Here is a 17,050-nt window from a genome sequence, read left to right as displayed (position 1 = left end):
CATCTGCACTGACGTTCATGACGCCAGCTGGCCCTGAATTTTCAAAGGAAAACTCCACAGGGTGTTTCCCTTTGAAAATTTGCTTCCAAGCCTGCAAGCAAACTACAGGGTTTAAAAATGAACCCCAATGTCTCTAGGAGACACCACATCTTTCATGACTTATATAAAGGAGGCTGATGTCACCAAATGAATCACTGTCAGAGTATAATAAGGAAACAGCCGTCACGTTCTTCTGGACGATTTAGCCACAGAAATGTTGAAGGGTTAGATGCTGATATGCTTAAAATGTAATGTGTTTAGGATTCAGTTGCAGAATATTACCCGTTCTGTTAGAGGAAGAGGCTAACACCCAGTATCTTTCCCCCCCCCTCTTTGATCGCACAGGAGAGCTGTGGCTCAGAGATGCCCTTCTCCACCAATGTTTAACTTGATTTCCATCGGAGGACAGCACCAAGGTACTGACTTGATGTCTGAGCATCTTGTACACACAGTCTCACTGGTGAATGAAATGTTCATAATTGCATACTTTTTATTTGTAATTTATTTCCATGGGACATGAAATCAGGAAATGTGACTGCACTCTGTTTTCCGTTACAAAAGCATCAGAAAAGTGTTGACTCATGAGCGTACGAGATGACCCCTATTTTGATACTTTTAGTGAGAATAGGGTTAAGAGGCTGGTAAAAGACACATGGGTGACGGGAGGCCTGGATGTCTGCTCATCTCCACAGAATGGTAGAGAACCAAGGAAGGATGAAGGCTTACAGAAGAAACAATCACTGCAAGCAGCGAAGCATGTACAGCTGCTAACTGGGACATATCCTTAGCCTGAGTAGTGTCCAGGAATAACGAAGCAGACTGAGTGGGCCTTATCTGCTACATGACATTTACTGCTGGCCAGCTAGAACACAGCTGCTGACTTGTTTCCACCGTAGGCACGAAAAGAAATAAAAAAAATGTTTATATACCGCCTTTAGAAATGTAATTTGATCAAAACAGTTTACAGTAATAAAAATACAAATTAGGAAATCAAAATAAATTTTTTGTAATTTTTCTAATATAAATAAAAATAAATAAAAAATGTTTTAATTTAAAAAATAACAGTTAAAGAACTAGTGCCAAAAGAGCTGTAAGATTTAACATTATATTTTTGGCGGTAAGGATGAACTTACTTGATAACAAGGGACTTTGAGACTTATTGCATTTATGATTGGATCCTTCATGTGGTAATCTGAATGGTGACCCCTCTGTCAGAATATGAAACCAAAATCAGACAAGTGTAGTCATGTACCAGGTGTCATTATTCTTCTAGCTCCTGAGTGAGAGGAAGCATAATCTGTGGCTTGTGTGGTAGTCACAAGTTAGTTATAGAAACGCCACCCTTCTAAGAAAAGAGTAAAATCTGTCATGTACTTTCTCTAATAAGGGGTTGAATTAACTTACTGCGCCTTTTTTGATTTGACTGTAGCAGTCAGTTTATTTTGGATGAATGAGAAAGTTGATTGTGACCTCATTCCTTATCAAAGACCTTTTTTTGTCATTTCCCCCTTTGTGTTCCAGCCTCCAGAATAGCTGAGCATGCAAGATCCCTTTCATAGTACATTCCCATGTCCAAAATAGCCCCGTACATCAGTTACCCAAACATCTGGCCTTTCTGGACAGTGCCTCACTACCACCAACAACCTCAGCTACACAAGGTGTTTCTGGCTGATCAGAAATATTCTGTAGCAGAACGGCCAAGTGGAGAATCTGGGTTTGATTCCCAGGTCGGGTTCATTTATTTATTTACTTTAAAACATTTCTATATTTGCATATCACATCGGTTTACATCGAATGAGAAAAAAATAACTTTGGAAAGGAAAGAAAAAGTTACATGGAACAGGGGGTTAAAGTAACAAAGGAGGTATGAGAGAGAAAATAAAGGGGGGTCTGGAGATATTTAAAGTTGAACTAAGGCTTAAATAGATAAATAGGGTTGGTTGAGGAGGCAGAGTTCCTTGGGGGAGGGAGGGAAACGAGTTCCCATCATCCTGCAGCGGTGACATCCACTGATCAGATGTAGGATTGCGGAAGGAGCTCTGATGCATGCCCCCAACCCAGGGCAGTTGCTGCGATGACTGAGCTTACTGAATTTGGGGGGAGGGTGGGGTGCGTGAGAAACCCATAGCAGCAATTCAGGAGTATTGATCAAAGTTCTAAAAATAAATAACTTAATGTAGTGCTTATTCTACGAGGGGCTCTGTGTAATGATCATTGAGCCAACATGCGTACGATAAAGTGTTTAGGTTTTGTGTTCTACCAATGCAGGTGTATATGGCTTTCCACGCTGTCCTGGGGAAAGGTCTCTCTTCTGTAACTGGATTCGTAAGATGTTACATGTTGGAGCCTATTCTGAGGTTATTCAGGAGCAGTAAGTATATTCTATAGTACAAGGGACATTCAAATACAATATTGATTGGGTCCCCTGTCTCAGTGGGACATGCTAGAGAGGTTAAGTTTCTAGATGCCAAAATGACTGCTTCTTAGGGCAGTTACTGTATGTCTAGTCCTCAATGGAATGCATGACCTGGTGCATGGGTGTATAGTGATCGCTTGACGCAATTACTGGAGGAGAGGGTATTAAATAAAACTATTGTAGCAGCATATAACTTAAAAAAAAAGAGACAGAATGAGGAAATTAAATAGAAAAAAATATAAAGGAGGGTTGCTAAGTTTAAAAATTTACATAATGCATGGATGTTTAAAAATGCCATCTTGGAAGCCCATGTAAAATGTATTCCATGCATTAAAAGGTTTGAAGGAAGACCAAATGACTGCCATGGTTTAATGATGAGGTGAAAGAGGTAGTTAAACCCAAAAGGGCATCATTGACAAAATGGAAAGCAGACCCAAATGAGGAAAGTAGGCAAAAGCATAACACAGGCAACTTAGATGGAAAGAAGTAGGAAGACGGGGCAAGAGAGAATTTGACAGGGAGCTTACCAGAGAGACAACTAATAAAAACTCAAACAAAAAACCCCAAACCCTTTTTCAAGTACATTCAAACCCGTACGGGAGTCATTTGGGCAACAAGAGGACCAAGGGGGTAAAAGGAGTTCTCCGGGAGGACCAGGAAACTGCAGCAAGAATGTGGATGAATTCTGTGCCTCCGTCTTTACTGAGGAGGATACTGGGAACCTTCTTTAATGGTGATGGAGGATGTACTAGATCCAGAGCCACAGATTCTTGCCTTTGAACGTGTAGTCCTTCATGATGTATCTGTACTCGAAGAAACCCCTCGCTGTAGTATTGAGTCTGAGAGTTGTCAGGTAATGTCTGCTATGTATGAGGAACAATCCTGTATAACAGTGCCTCCCCCTTTGTCCGCTGCTTTAATGCCAATACTGAGTCCAAGGACAGAGATAAGAGAAAGCGACATTCGCATGCTGGAAGATTCTGAAAACTACAGTGAGGGGTTTCTTCGAGTACAGATACATCATGAAGGACTGCTCTGTGGCTCTGGAGGAACCCACCAGGATTTCCTGGAAATTAGACATGTCAGATGAAGATGAAGTTGAGGAGAAAAACAATTAAATTTTCAACAGACGTAGAAAACATTGCAAATAAGTCTGTACATTAAATGCATTGTTTCGTACGGTAGAAACAAGAGAGGCCACGCTGGAGAGTTTTCATTTCAGTACTGGAGAGAGATTTGGAGAATACATTGAATACTGCAGTAGTAGTGTTAGTGTCTATTGCCACAGATCCAAATTCCGTAGTTGATGTGAGCAGGTGATGCATGTCGGCCATTTTGGGCTGGACAAACGATAAAGGCCTCTGGCTCATCAGGAAATTAAAGTGTCATGGAATGGGCAGCACTAGGGATTAGTAGCGGAGTGTATGACTAGCTCACGCCTTTTGTTTGATAACTCACAGGTAGTTATATTCATATATAATTAGTATTTTCCCTGTCTCCAGTGGATTTGCCCTCTGTTTGGGCAAGTCACCTCCATTGCCTTAGGTACACAAAGTTACAAGGAGCAGTGGTTTGAACACGGACTTCCTGGTTCTCAGCCCACTCCTCTAACCACTAGACCATGGGTGGTCAACTCTGCTCCTCAAGAGCCACAAACAAGCCAGGATTACAGGATATCCACAATGAATATACATGAGGTAGATTTGCATACAACAGAGACTCTGTATATGCATATTTCTCATGCATATTCATTGTGGATATCCTGAAACCCGAGTGGCTGTGGGGGCCCCAGAACCTGTGCTGTTTGATATATCTATAAATGATCTGGGAAAGGGAAAGACAAGTGATCATCATTGCAGATGACACAAAATTATTCAAAGCTGCAGAAGGACCTTGTGAGAGGAGGAGATTGGCCAATTGAATGGTAGATGAAATTTAATGTGAAAAAGTTCAAAAGAGATGCCCACACAACTGCAATGCTGGATTTTGTATTTGGAGTTAAGCCCCAGAAAAAGAACTTGTGGGGGGAGAAGCTAAGATGGCGGCTTGGCCGGTAGCTCTGCTCTGCACGCTCTCTGGTATTTCTGTGAAGTTTCCTGAATGTTGTTTCCAAAAATGCCTCTGAAGAGAAAAGGAAGAGTGAGAACATGCTGCAGCGCACTGGTCCGGTACGACCTTACAAACTGGGGCGAGACGGGTAGAGGAGAACCTGTTCCGGCCTCGGAGGAGGTTTTGTGTAACCCCGCTGATGTATGTCCACCGCCGTGCCGGGAAGAGGGAACAGTGTCGCTGGATTCTCCTGTGCTTACTTCTTCCAGAACTAATGGGAACGATGCCGTAGATTCAGAGCTGGTGGGGGAGACGGGCGGCGCTCAGAGGCCTGCTATTCATCCCCTGATGCTCTACAGAAACCCGCGGATGGGATCTAACATCATCCATGGTTAAAGTATTCTCTGAATGTTCGTTGAAAATCACCTTATTATCTCAACAAGTAGATACTATCTGTAAGAACAGTGATGTACATCAGCAAGAAACTAGAAAAGATTACAAATGTGGAGGAGGAATTACAGCGTGTAAAAGGAGTTCAGTCTCCTATTATTCAAGACTGAGGCGCTATCAATAGAAAGGTGGAATTTATTGAGAATGCTCTCAGACACTTGAATTTGCGAATATTAAACTTTCACGGGGATGTGGGAGAAATGCCATGGATTACTCTTGGAAGATATTTCCTTGAAGTGTTGGACTATTAAACAAAATCTGCTGCCCCCCTGGACAAAGTGTATTTTTTGCCTACTCGCTGTAATATTCAAGCCTTCCCACTTGAATTAGAGAATTTAACTGCTTTCCTAGAGTCATCTAATTGTGAAATAACTGAAAGAGCTATTCTCTTAATATCTTTTTTTCACTGAAAAAGATTGTGGTGGTATGAAAAGTTATTTTAAAAAATCTAATGCTCTCTTTATGGGTCAAAAAAATTAGGATTTTTCCTGATTTGACCAAAGCTACCCAGATGAGACCGCACCTTGAATACTCTGTACAGTTCTGGTCGCTGCATCTCAAAAAAGATATAATTGCGATGGAGAAGGTACAGAGAAGGGCAACCAAAATGATAAGGGGAATGGAACAGCTCCCCTATGAGGAAAGACTAAAGAGGTTAGGGCTGTTCAGCTTGGAGAAGAGACGACTGAGGGGGGATATGATAGAGGTGTTTAAAATCATGAGAGGTCTAGAACGGGTAGATGTGAATCGGTTATTTACTCTTTCGGATAGTAGAAAGACTAGGGGGCACTCCATGAAGTTAGCATGGGGCACATTTAAAACTAATCGGAGAAAGTTCTTTTTTACTCAACGCACAATTAAACTCTGGAATTTGTTGCCAGAGGATGTGGTTAGTGCAGTTAGTATAGCTGTGTTTAAAAAAGGATTGGATAAGTTCTTGGAGGAGAAGTCCATTACCTGCTATTAAATTCACTTAGAGAATAGCCACTGCCATTAGCAATGGTTACATGGAATAGACTTAGTTTTTGGGTACTTGCCAGGTTCTTATGGCCTGGATTGGCCACTGTTGGAAACAGGATGCTGGGCTTCATGGACCCTTGGTCTGACCCAGTATGGCATGTTCTTATAGTTTCTTGGTGCAACGTTTTTTCTGAGATTCCCCTGCAAGTGTATAATCAAGTATAATAGAGATAATCATGTCTTTTATTTCAGAACAATTAAAAAGCTTTATAGATTCCAGGAAACTCCTAGGGTAAATACATTATATCCAGTATGATGTATTTACCCTAAGTCGTATTGAGCTATGTTCTTTGCTTTGTTAGGATTTCCGATTTGTTAGTCTCAGATTTTCTTTTTTTTTTTTTTTTTTTTTTTTTTTTTTTTTTTTTCTCTTTGAAAGTTTTATTGTCAATCAATGCAAAACAGTTAGAGAAAACAGTAGCATAAATAACATAATGTAGAACTCAGAACAAAAAGTCATCTTTGGTAAAAACAGCCTACATTGAAAGGCATCAAGACATACAGAACCAGGATTGACCACTTTTCATTATAAGTACAGTCACCCCTCCCCCCCCCCCCCATACACAACTGAGAGAATTTGGTCAGCAGGGAAACGGTTGAGAAAGAATCTAGCCTGAAAGAGGGATTATAGTGGGTCCACTATATAGTTAAGAAAAAGGAAGCAGGGTAAAGTGCTAAAAAAAAAAAAAATATAAAAATAAAAATAAAAAAAAAAATGAGACAGTCACATTGACAACAAGGCAGGGAAAGTCTCGCTCAGATGGTCAGAGTAAGGGTCTCTACTAAAGGTGTGAGTGTTGTTATCGAAGTGTAGCCCAAGGCGTGCGTGGAAGCAAAGCGTCCAAAAAGGCTAAATGTTCAAAGTCAGAACCGACCGCATTAGCGACCATCAGTTACGTGGTTCGTTGTTGGAGAGCAAGCCACTTGGTGTAACAACCCCACACCCGCTCGAACGCTGCCAAACGATCTCTATGCACCGCAGTGAGTCTGCTAAGTTGGTAATATGTATGAAGCCTGTGTTGAATTCTAGCCAAACTGGGTGTATCTACCTCCTTCCAGTGAAAAGCTATCTCAGTACGTACTGCAATAAAAACGTGCAAAAAAAATGTTTGTGTGTCTTTAGTGTGATCGGGTAAAGGTAGACCTAGAAGGGCATGCTGAGGTTCAGCAGTCACAGGTGCCATGACAAGCTCCGAGAGCCAACCCAAGACCGCCCGCCACATTAATGTCACTTTAGGGCATTCCCACCAAATATGGTAGTATGTACCGACATGTCCACAGGCCCGCCAACATTGGTTAGATAATGTGGACTGAAACTTATGGAGACGTTCCGGTGTGTAGTGCCAGCGGTAAATGAGTTTATAGCAGTTTTCCTGTAAACTAGCCGAGACTGAGCATTTGTGAGCTAAAGAATAAACAATGTCCCAATCTGTGTCCTCTAGCTGACAGGGCAAATCCTGGTCCCATAGCGTACGATGACGCGGAGTCTCTTTCAGTAGACCATTAAAAAGGCCATAAATCTTGGAGATGACACCTCGTATAGTAGAAGCTTGCTTACAATAAGTTTCAATCAGAGAACCCGTCAATTTAAGGGTGCCTCCCCGTAGCCCTCGCCCAACAAAATGGTAAAGTTTAGCATAGTGCAAAAAATCCCCTCCACGAGGGGTACAGTGGCTACTCAGCTGTTCGAAAGTACACAAGGACCCCTGAAGCTGCACATGTTCTAGTCTGGTAATACCCGCGGACATCCATCGTCTAACAGTCAGTGATTTGTCATGAATGGGGTAAACAGTGTCAGTATTAAGATGAGTCATAATGGAATACCTTTCGGGCCCCACCAACCTAACCTTCCATTGACGCCACACCTTGAGAGTGGTGCGGAGAGCAAACGGTAGGTATTTAATAAGTCCCCCCATCAGAGGTGGCTGCCAAGGGATAGCCGCTATGGGAACCATCCCTACCAGTGCCTGTTCCAATAACACCCATTGCGGTATGTCAGAGGTACGATGGAGGGCCACCAGGGCCCGAAGTTGAGCCGCCAAATAGTACCACAACAAATTAGGGAGCTGAACCCCCCCCTGTAATTTCGGCCGATACAAAGTCGTCCTGGCCACCCGTGGAGGCCGTTTACGCCAGATATAACTGCAAAGCATTTGCTGCCATTTTGTCAAGATAGGGGTGGGCAAAACAATAGGTATCGTGGTAAAGAAATAAAGAAGCCTGGGCAAAATATTCATTTTAATGATGGCGAGTCTACCCAACCAAGAATGCATCTGGTGCTGCCAGTTATTCAAGTCTTTACGAAGAGTGTGTACTAAAGGGTCATAATTTAACTTATACAACTGGCCATTAGTGGATCCTAATCTGACACCCAAATATTTAAGGGAGGTAGTAGCCCATTTAAAAGGGAATTTACGCCCCAACAATTGCACCTCGGAAGGTGACAGGGTAAGATTAAGAATTTCCGATTTATCATAATTAACCTTCAACCCTGACACAGAGGTAAATCGTGTTAATTCGGACATGACCTGCGGTAAAGAGGACCCCGGATTAGCGATCGTGAACATCACGTCATCCGCGAATAAGGATATCTTAAAATGATGGTCCCCCTTCCGGACTCCCAGTATGCCCTGTGAATTACGAATGCTCGTGGTGAAGGGTTCCAGGAAAAGTGCAAATAATAAGGGCGACAAGGGACATCCCTGCCTAGTACCCCTCCGAATCGCAAACGGCGTGCCATAGCTGCCATTAACTTTAACTCGCGCTAAAGGTTGGCTATACAATTTCTCCAGCCAAGTCATAAAAGAAGGGCCAAATGACATGGTGTGTAGCGTCTGAAAAAGAAATGGCCAGTGCACCAAGTCAAATGCCTTCTCTGCGTCGAGGGAAAGAAGTACAGCAGGGACCCCGTCAGTGTGCACCAGATCAATAATATCTATTATCCTCCGGACATTGTCCGCCGCTAACCGCCCCGGAACAAACCCCACCTGATCGTTATGTACTAGACAAGGTAAGACCCCATTGAGTCGTGCAGCTAAGACTCGAGCAAGAATTTTAAGGTCTATGTTAATTAACGAGATGGGCCGAAAAGAACTACATTTAGTGGGGTCACGGCCAGGTTTAGGTAGCACCGTGATACCTGCAGTATTAGCGTCCTGTCCAATGAGCGACCCCTGTAGTAGAGAGTTAAATGAATCCGTCAAAGGTCCCGATAGGAGATGAGAAAATTTGCGGTAATAACTACCGGTGAAACCATCGAGACCTGGGGCCTTACCGGGCTTCAAGTGTTTAATGGCCGCAAGCACTTCGTCAGTCTCAATAGGCTTATCGAGATACGCCCTCTGCGATTCAGACAGGGAAGGTAACTGCACGGAGGCCAAATAGCCAGTAATGGCAGCATCAGAAATCGCGCCATCAGCGGAGTATAACTGAGCATAGAAATTTGTGAAAGCGTGCCTTATACCCTCTGACGTAGTATTAAGAGAACCCTCTGAGGTTACTATTTTAGCAATGTGCGCCTGGGCCCTTGTTGCCCGTAACCTTTGCGCCAAATACCGCCCGACTTTATTGCCCCCCTCAAAGAATTTCTGTTTTAACAGAAGCATATGATGGCTAATGACTTCGTCATCTAGGGCCCGAAGTTTATCCTTAGTCTGTAATAAGCGGTGGTAAACAGAGGCTGAGGAGGTGGCGCTATGCTGTGCAGTAAGGGCCCCTAATTCTGTCAGAAGGCTGTGCCTGGTTGCCTCCCGTTTCTTATTGCAATATGCTCCTTGAGAGATAAAGAGACCCCTCATTACAGCCTTAGAGCATTCCCAGATTGTCCAAGGGTTCGTATCCCCCGACTTATTTTCCTTGAAAAAGAATGTCAAATGTGATTCTATCTTTGCAACAAAATCCCGATCCTTGAGCAAGCCCTCATTAAGTCTCCACGATCTGAACCCATGAGTAGCGTCTTGTAGGTCAACTTCTATCCATACTGGGGCATGATCAGACCATGTAATATGATCTATCTCCGTTTTCCGAACCCGATTTTGCATCTGGGTAGAAACGAAGAAATAGTCAATCCTGGTGTAGGTGCTATGTGGATGGGAGTAAAAAGAATAGGATCTAGAGTGTGGATACCTCCGCCTCCAGATATCTAGCACGCACCATTTATCAAGAAAGCCTTGCCACTTAGACCGAAAGCTGGAAGCGGCACTAGTGCCCGTGCTGTTGTCCAAGGAGGGAGATAAGGTAGCATTAAAATCACCCCCCAGTACCAAGTCCCCTTCTAAATGCTGTAATAAGAGTTCATCAATTCGGGTCAGAAAGGTCATCTGGTCCGTATTTGGGAAATAAACATTAAGCAGAGATATGATATTTTGTCCCACCCTGATTTTCAGAAAAATATATCTTCCTTTAGGGTCTATCAATTTAAATAACTCCTCATAAACACATGTGGCTGAGAATAAAATGCCCACCCCAGCATATTTCTGCTCTTTAGAACTGGCCGCCCAATAACAGGTAGGGTAGGAAGGTAAGACTAGTAACCTTTCATGGTGCTTTCTGACATGTGTCTCCTGAATAAATGCGATACCTGCCCTTTGTCGCTGAAGCTCTCTAGTGAGCAATAAGCGCTTCCGCGGGGTGTTCAACCCCTTCACGTTAAAGGATAAGATTTTAGTAGCCATGTCTCATAATGAATGCAAAGTGCAGTCAAAGCTAAGATGATAATATCCCCGCTCTCAGAACAAGACCTACTAGAGACAAAAATCCCCCACTCATCCCCTCCATTCCCTGAATACCAATAAGATCTGTATCTCCCAGTGTGTTTCCCATCAATCCGATTGTGTCCTGCCAACTCTCCACGGGACACCTAAAATGGAGGCCGTGAACACCTGACTCCCAACGGTCACCAGTGTGCACCACTCCCCCCCCCCCCCCACCCCCACCCCCACCAAATATAGAAGTACAAACAAAGAAACTTAATAACTGCTTATAACCATAACAGCTTATATAAAATAACTGCAACTCCAACGCAAAGCGCACCAGCGTGTCCTCTGTGCCCTGCCACGTGTGCAGTTAAGGGCAACACCCTGCATTTGCAGAAAACACCCGAAAGTGCTCCATATCAGGCAGTCCAAGAGATAAATCCTCCTCTCAGAAGAAATCAGCCTTGGTCCCGTGGTGGGGATCGGCGAAGATCAGACTGTCTCCGAAGTCTCTTCCCTCCCTTGTCCGTTCGCTGCCATCGGGGGGCTGTGTCCAGACGATCCGGCGGGGGCGCCATCTTGGGCGCCTGAAAGGGCGCAGGAATTTGCGCTTTAGCAAACGCCTCCAGCGCTTCCACTTTGTTTTTAATTTTGTAAGTCACCCCCTGAACTTGAAATAGCAATCCAAAGGGGAATGTCCACCGGTATTTTATGTTCTTGTCCCTGAGGGCCATGGTCACATCTCTTAACTCGAACCGCTTTTGCAAAGTGACAGGGGCCAGATCCTGAAAGATGGTAACACGATGGTTTTTCCAGGTTATCTCCTTCAATAAGCGAGAGGCAGAGTAAACTCGCTCTTTAAGCTGAAAACTGTGGAAGCAAATTACCAAATCCCGCGGCTGCTTGTCTCTACGCTGTCCCAAGGCCCTGTGCGCCCGATCCAATAATATATCTGAAAGTGCTGGCAGAGAGTCAGTAGTGCCATCCTGATTTTCTGAGAGAATGTGCAGGCAAATTTGCCGGGCCACCAACGTGGCATCAGCAAACTCCTGGGTGTCCGGCACCCCCCTAATGCGTAGGTTATGGCGCCGGTTCCTGTTTTCTAAATCCTCAATTTTCTCTTGAAGCGCTGTGATATCCGCACGATGTTGTAGCCCTTGAGAGTACACCGTATTTAAGGCCTCCCCATGGGAGTCGACCCGGTTATCAATTTCATCCACCCTGTTCCCGAGGGCTGCAAGGCCTTCTTTCACTTCTGCAACCGAGTCCATAATTTCACGTTTGTGTTGCTTCATATCACCCCTAAGTTCTATAAACCATTGTCTCGCTTCCTCACGGGTGAGGGGAGTGCCCTCCAAAGCGGCTGATGTACCTGCGTTCGAGTCCGGTGGAGCCAGTAAATTCTCATCAGTGCCCGTGGCACCGTCTCCATCAGAGCCGCCATCTTGTTCAGGGTCCGGGGCTAACTTGCCATAAGAATATTGCCGCAAATCCGTTGGTCTCCGCTTCGTGGCCATCGGTAGTGAAGTATAGGCAAAAGCGGACACTATTTGGAGAATTTGGTGTAAAAATTGCTGCGTTTGCGTTGGATTCGGCGGGGAGAGGGCTGCCGGGGAAGCGGAGCTCAGCAGCTACGCGTCTGCTCTCATCGGCTGCTCAACAGCGCCCCCCAGTCTCAGATTTTCTAATGCTACCTTCCACCCCATATTGTGGTCTAATGGGGAAGATTATCTTGATGTTGTATTTTTCTTTGCGGATAGCATATTGCTGTACAAAGTGGATGCTTTGTTTAAAGTTGTGAAAATTAATAAAGAATAAATGGAAAAAAGAACTTGTGGATAATACATTGAACTCCTCAGCTCAGTGCACGGCAGCAGTGAAGAAAGCAAATAGAAGTTAGGAATGATACAAAAAGGAATGCAGAATAACACAAAATATCACATTGCCTCTCATTTCACTATATTTTTGAGATGGGACAAGCAGAACGGTCACATTTAAAAAATTTAGCAAAGCTGGAGAGGAGAGTGAGAAAAATGAGAGGCTGCAATGGTCACATAGGGTCAGCTCTTCAGCTTGGAAAAGAGATGGTTGAGAAGGGACAGGACAGAAGTTTATAAAATCATAGGTCCGCTATTTATCCTTCCAGCCAGCAGATGAGATGGTTGAGAAGGGACAGGACAGAAGTTTATAAAATCATAGGTCCGCTATTTATCCTTCCAGCCAGCAGATGAGATGGTTGAGAAGGGTCAGGACAGAAGTTTATAAAATCATAGGTCCGCTATTTATCCTTCCAGCCAGCAGATGAGATGGTTGAGGAGGGACAGGACAGAAGTTTATAAAATCATAGGTCCGCTATTTATCCTTCCAGCCAGCAGATGAGATGGTTGAGAAGGGTCAGGACAGAAGTTTATAAAATCATAGGTCCGCTATTTATCCTTCCAGCCAGCAGATGAGATGGTTGAGGAGGGACAGGACAGAAGTTTATAAAATCATAGGTCCGCTATTTATCCTTCCAGCCAGCAGATGAGATGGTTGAGAAGGGACAGGACAGAAGTTTATAAAATCATAGGTCCGCTATTTATCCTTCCAGCCAGCAGATGAGATGGTTGAGGAGGGACAGGACAGAAGTTTATAAAATCATAGGTCTGCTATTTATCCTTCCAGCCAGCAGATGAGATGGTTGAGGAGGGACAGGACAGAAGTTTATAAAATCATAGGTCCGCTATTTATCCTTCCAGCCAGCAGATGAGATGGTTGAGGAGGGACAGGACAGAAGTTTATAAAATCATAGGTCCGCTATTTATCCTTCCAGCCAGCAGATGAGATGGTTGAGAAGGGTCAGGACAGAAGTTTATAAAATCATAGGTCCGCTATTTATCCTTCCAGCCAGCAGATGAGATGGTTGAGGAGGGACAGGACAGAAGTTTATAAAATCATAGGTCCGCTATTTATCCTTCCAGCCAGCAGATGAGATGGTTGAGAAGGGTCAGGACAGAAGTTTATAAAATCATAGATCCGCTATTTATCCTTCCAGCCAGCAGATGAGATGGTTGAGGAGGGACAGGACAGAAGTTTATAAAATCATAGGTCCGCTATTTATCCTTCCAGCCAGCAGATGAGATGGTTGAGGAGGGACAGGACAGAAGTTTATAAAATCATAGATCCGCTATTTATCCTTCCAGCCAGCAGATGAGATGGTTGAGAAGGGACAGGACAGAAGTTTATAAAATCATAGGTCCGCTATTTATCCTTCCAGCCAGCAGATGAGATGGTTGAGGAGGGACAGGACAGAAGTTTATAAAATCATAGGTCCGCTATTTATCCTTCCAGCCAGCAGATGAGATGGTTGAGAAGGGTCAGGACAGAAGTTTATAAAATCATAGATCCGCTATTTATCCTTCCAGCCAGCAGATGAGATGGTTGAGAAGGGACAGGACAGAAGTTTATAAAATCATAGGTCCGCTATTTATCCTTCCAGCCAGCAGATGAGATGGTTGAGAAGGGACAGGATAGAAGTTTATAAAATCATAGGTCCGCTATTTATCCTTCCAGCCAGCAGATGAGATGGTTGAGAAGGGACAGGACAGAAGTTTATAAAATCATAGGTCCGCTATTTATCCTTCCAGCCAGCAGATGAGATGGTTGAGGAGGGACAGGACAGAAGTTTATAAAATCATAGGTCCGCTATTTATCCTTCCAGCCAGCAGATGAGATGGTTGAGGAGGGACAGGACAGAAGTTTATAAAATCATAGGTCCGCTATTTATCCTTCCAGCCAGCAGATGAGATGGTTGAGAAGGGACAGGACAGAAGTTTATAAAATCATAGATCCGCTATTTATCCTTCCAGCCAGCAGATGAGATGGTTGAGGAGGGACAGGACAGAAGTTTATAAAATCATAGGTCCGCTATTTATCCTTCCAGCCAGCAGATGAGATGGTTGAGAAGGGACAGGACAGAAGTTTATAAAATCATAGGTCCGCTATTTATCCTTCCAGCCAGCAGATGAGATGGTTGAGAAGGGACAGGACAGAAGTTTATAAAATCATAGGTCCGCTATTTATCCTTCCAGCCAGCAGATGAGATGGTTGAGAAGGGACAGGACAGAAGTTTATAAAATCATAGGTCCGCTATTTATCCTTCCAGCCAGCAGATGAGATGGTTGAGAAGGGTCAGGACAGAAGTTTATAAAATCATAGGTCCGCTATTTATCCTTCCAGCCAGCAGATGAGATGGTTGAGAAGGGACAGGACAGAAGTTTATAAAATCATAGGTCCGCTATTTATCCTTCCAGCCAGCAGATGAGATGGTTGAGAAGGGTCAGGACAGAAGTTTATAAAATCATAGGTCCGCTATTTATCCTTCCAGCCAGCAGATGAGATGGTTGAGGAGGGACAGGACAGAAGTTTATAAAATCATAGGTCCGCTATTTATCCTTCCAGCCAGCAGATGAGATGGTTGAGAAGGGTTAGGACAGAAGTTTATAAAATCATAGGTCCGCTATTTATCCTTCCAGCCAGCAGATGAGATGGTTGAGAAGGGACAGGACAGAAGTTTATAAAATCATAGGTCCGCTATTTATCCTTCCAGCCAGCAGATGAGATGGTTGAGAAGGGACAGGACAGAAGTTTATAAAATCATAGGTCCGCTATTTATCCTTCCAGCCAGCAGATGAGATGGTTGAGAAGGGACAGGGAGAAGGGACAGGACAGAAGTTTATAAAATCATAGGTCCGCTATTTATCCTTCCAGCCAGCAGATGAGATGGTTGAGGAGGGACAGGACAGAAGTTTATAAAATCATAGGTCCGCTATTTATCCTTCCAGCCAGCAGATGAGATGGTTGAGAAGGGTCAGGACAGAAGTTTATAAAATCATAGGTCCGCTATTTATCCTTCCAGCCAGCAGATGAGATGGTTGAGAAGGGTCAGGACAGAAGTTTATAAAATCATAGGTCCGCTATTTATCCTTCCAGCCAGCAGATGAGATGGTTGAGGAGGGACAGGACAGAAGTTTATAAAATCATAGGTCCGCTATTTATCCTTCCAGCCAGCAGATTTAAAACAAATCATAAAGTACTTTTTCACTCTGCGCACTGTCAAGCTGTGGTCAAGGCAGCTAACAGTGAGGTTTAAAAAAGGTCTGGACAAGTTCCTGGATGTACTTTATGTGATGGGCCGGATACTTGTGACCTGGACTGGCCACTGTGGGCTTGATGGATCCTGGGCCTGAGCCAGCGTGGAATATTGTAACATTAGGAAGAGAAGTGGTTTGGACTAAGCCTAATGCTTTTTCTCTTCTCCTGCACAGCTTGGTGCAAGCACAGTATTGGCACGACCCTCTAAATGAAGAGCAGTATCGCAACAGCAGCATCTTCCTGGCGGATATTAATCAGGAGAGGGTAAGTTCACGTCTCAGTTTACAGCAATCTGCAACCATCTAATAGTTAAACAGCAGCAAGCCTAATATTTTTGCTTTTCTATTTCACTTAGTATTGGGGTGTCCCATAATAGACAATGGTGCTCCTGTTTAGTACATGAGTGCCTGTGAGATGTATGTTTAGGCATTTCTATCATTGTTTTATTGATGTTTAATTTTGTAACCCACCTAGAATTTTACATCGTGCTCCTCAGAATTAGAAGTTGCACAGTTCTGAGTGTGGGGCTGTGCTTTTGACTTGGTAGATCAAGATTCTCTTGTATCTCGTTGCTGGGGATTGGAGGGTACTGTGTTAAGTTGGATTTCTAGCTTTCTATAACATGGGAAGCAAATGGTATATTGTCTCTTGTTTGGGGAGTTCTAGAAGGATCTTCACCATCTCCTTTGCTGCTTATTCAGCCCCATTGGGAGATGACATTCACTCTTTTGGTTTCAGTCCCTTCACATATGCTGATTTTCAAACTTTAGTAGCTTTGGGGGCAGATGCTGATCAGACTCTTTCTAATTTTCTGGCCTTGAACAGTAAGAACTGAAATTTTACAAGTAGGAACCCAATTGGAAAGATAAACTTCAAATTGAGGGGCAGCTAGTGATGAGAGGTCTCTTGGGGTCACGTCAAGCCCTAAGCTGGTCTTTGGTGAGTCAGATCAATGCAGCTCTTCGAATTGCACATAGCCGAGTGAGATTAATACGACAATTGAAATCTTTTTTGAACTTTCAAGCATTAAAATCTAGTCTATGCCTTAGTCATAGTATTAGACTACTGTAATCTCATCTATTTACTTTGGAAGGTCCAGGTGGTAGAAAATATGGCTGCGAGATTAGTTCTGGGTGGTTCACGATGAGAATCTGCTGCACTGGTTGCCAGTAAGACTGCGATGGAAGTTCACAATTCTGCTGCTTCCTTTTAAAATATTGCGGGGCTTGGGTCCACCACTAGGAAATCA

The 17,050-nt window shown here is 43.8% G+C and overlaps 1 protein-coding gene across 2 annotated transcripts in view; it reads left to right on the top strand.

Annotated features, from left to right (window-relative positions):
- Positions 1–17,050, top strand: part of PPT1 (palmitoyl-protein thioesterase 1) — a 41,256-nt gene that overhangs the window by 7,960 nt on the left and 16,246 nt on the right. For both annotated transcript variants that reach the window (XM_029619502.1, XM_029619501.1), the window contains exons 4-6: positions 385–455; positions 2,308–2,410; positions 15,975–16,065. In XM_029619502.1, coding sequence (XP_029475362.1) covers positions 385–455; positions 2,308–2,410; positions 15,975–16,065 — 265 coding nt within the window. The remainder of the gene's footprint in view (positions 1–384; positions 456–2,307; positions 2,411–15,974; positions 16,066–17,050) is intronic.

Source organism: Rhinatrema bivittatum, chromosome 11 (genome assembly GCF_901001135.1).
Source record: "Rhinatrema bivittatum chromosome 11, aRhiBiv1.1, whole genome shotgun sequence".
Taxonomy (NCBI): Eukaryota; Metazoa; Chordata; class Amphibia; order Gymnophiona; family Rhinatrematidae; genus Rhinatrema; species Rhinatrema bivittatum.
The sequence above is the reverse complement of the archived record's forward strand: the minus strand, read 5'-3'. Positions and strand labels throughout refer to the sequence as shown.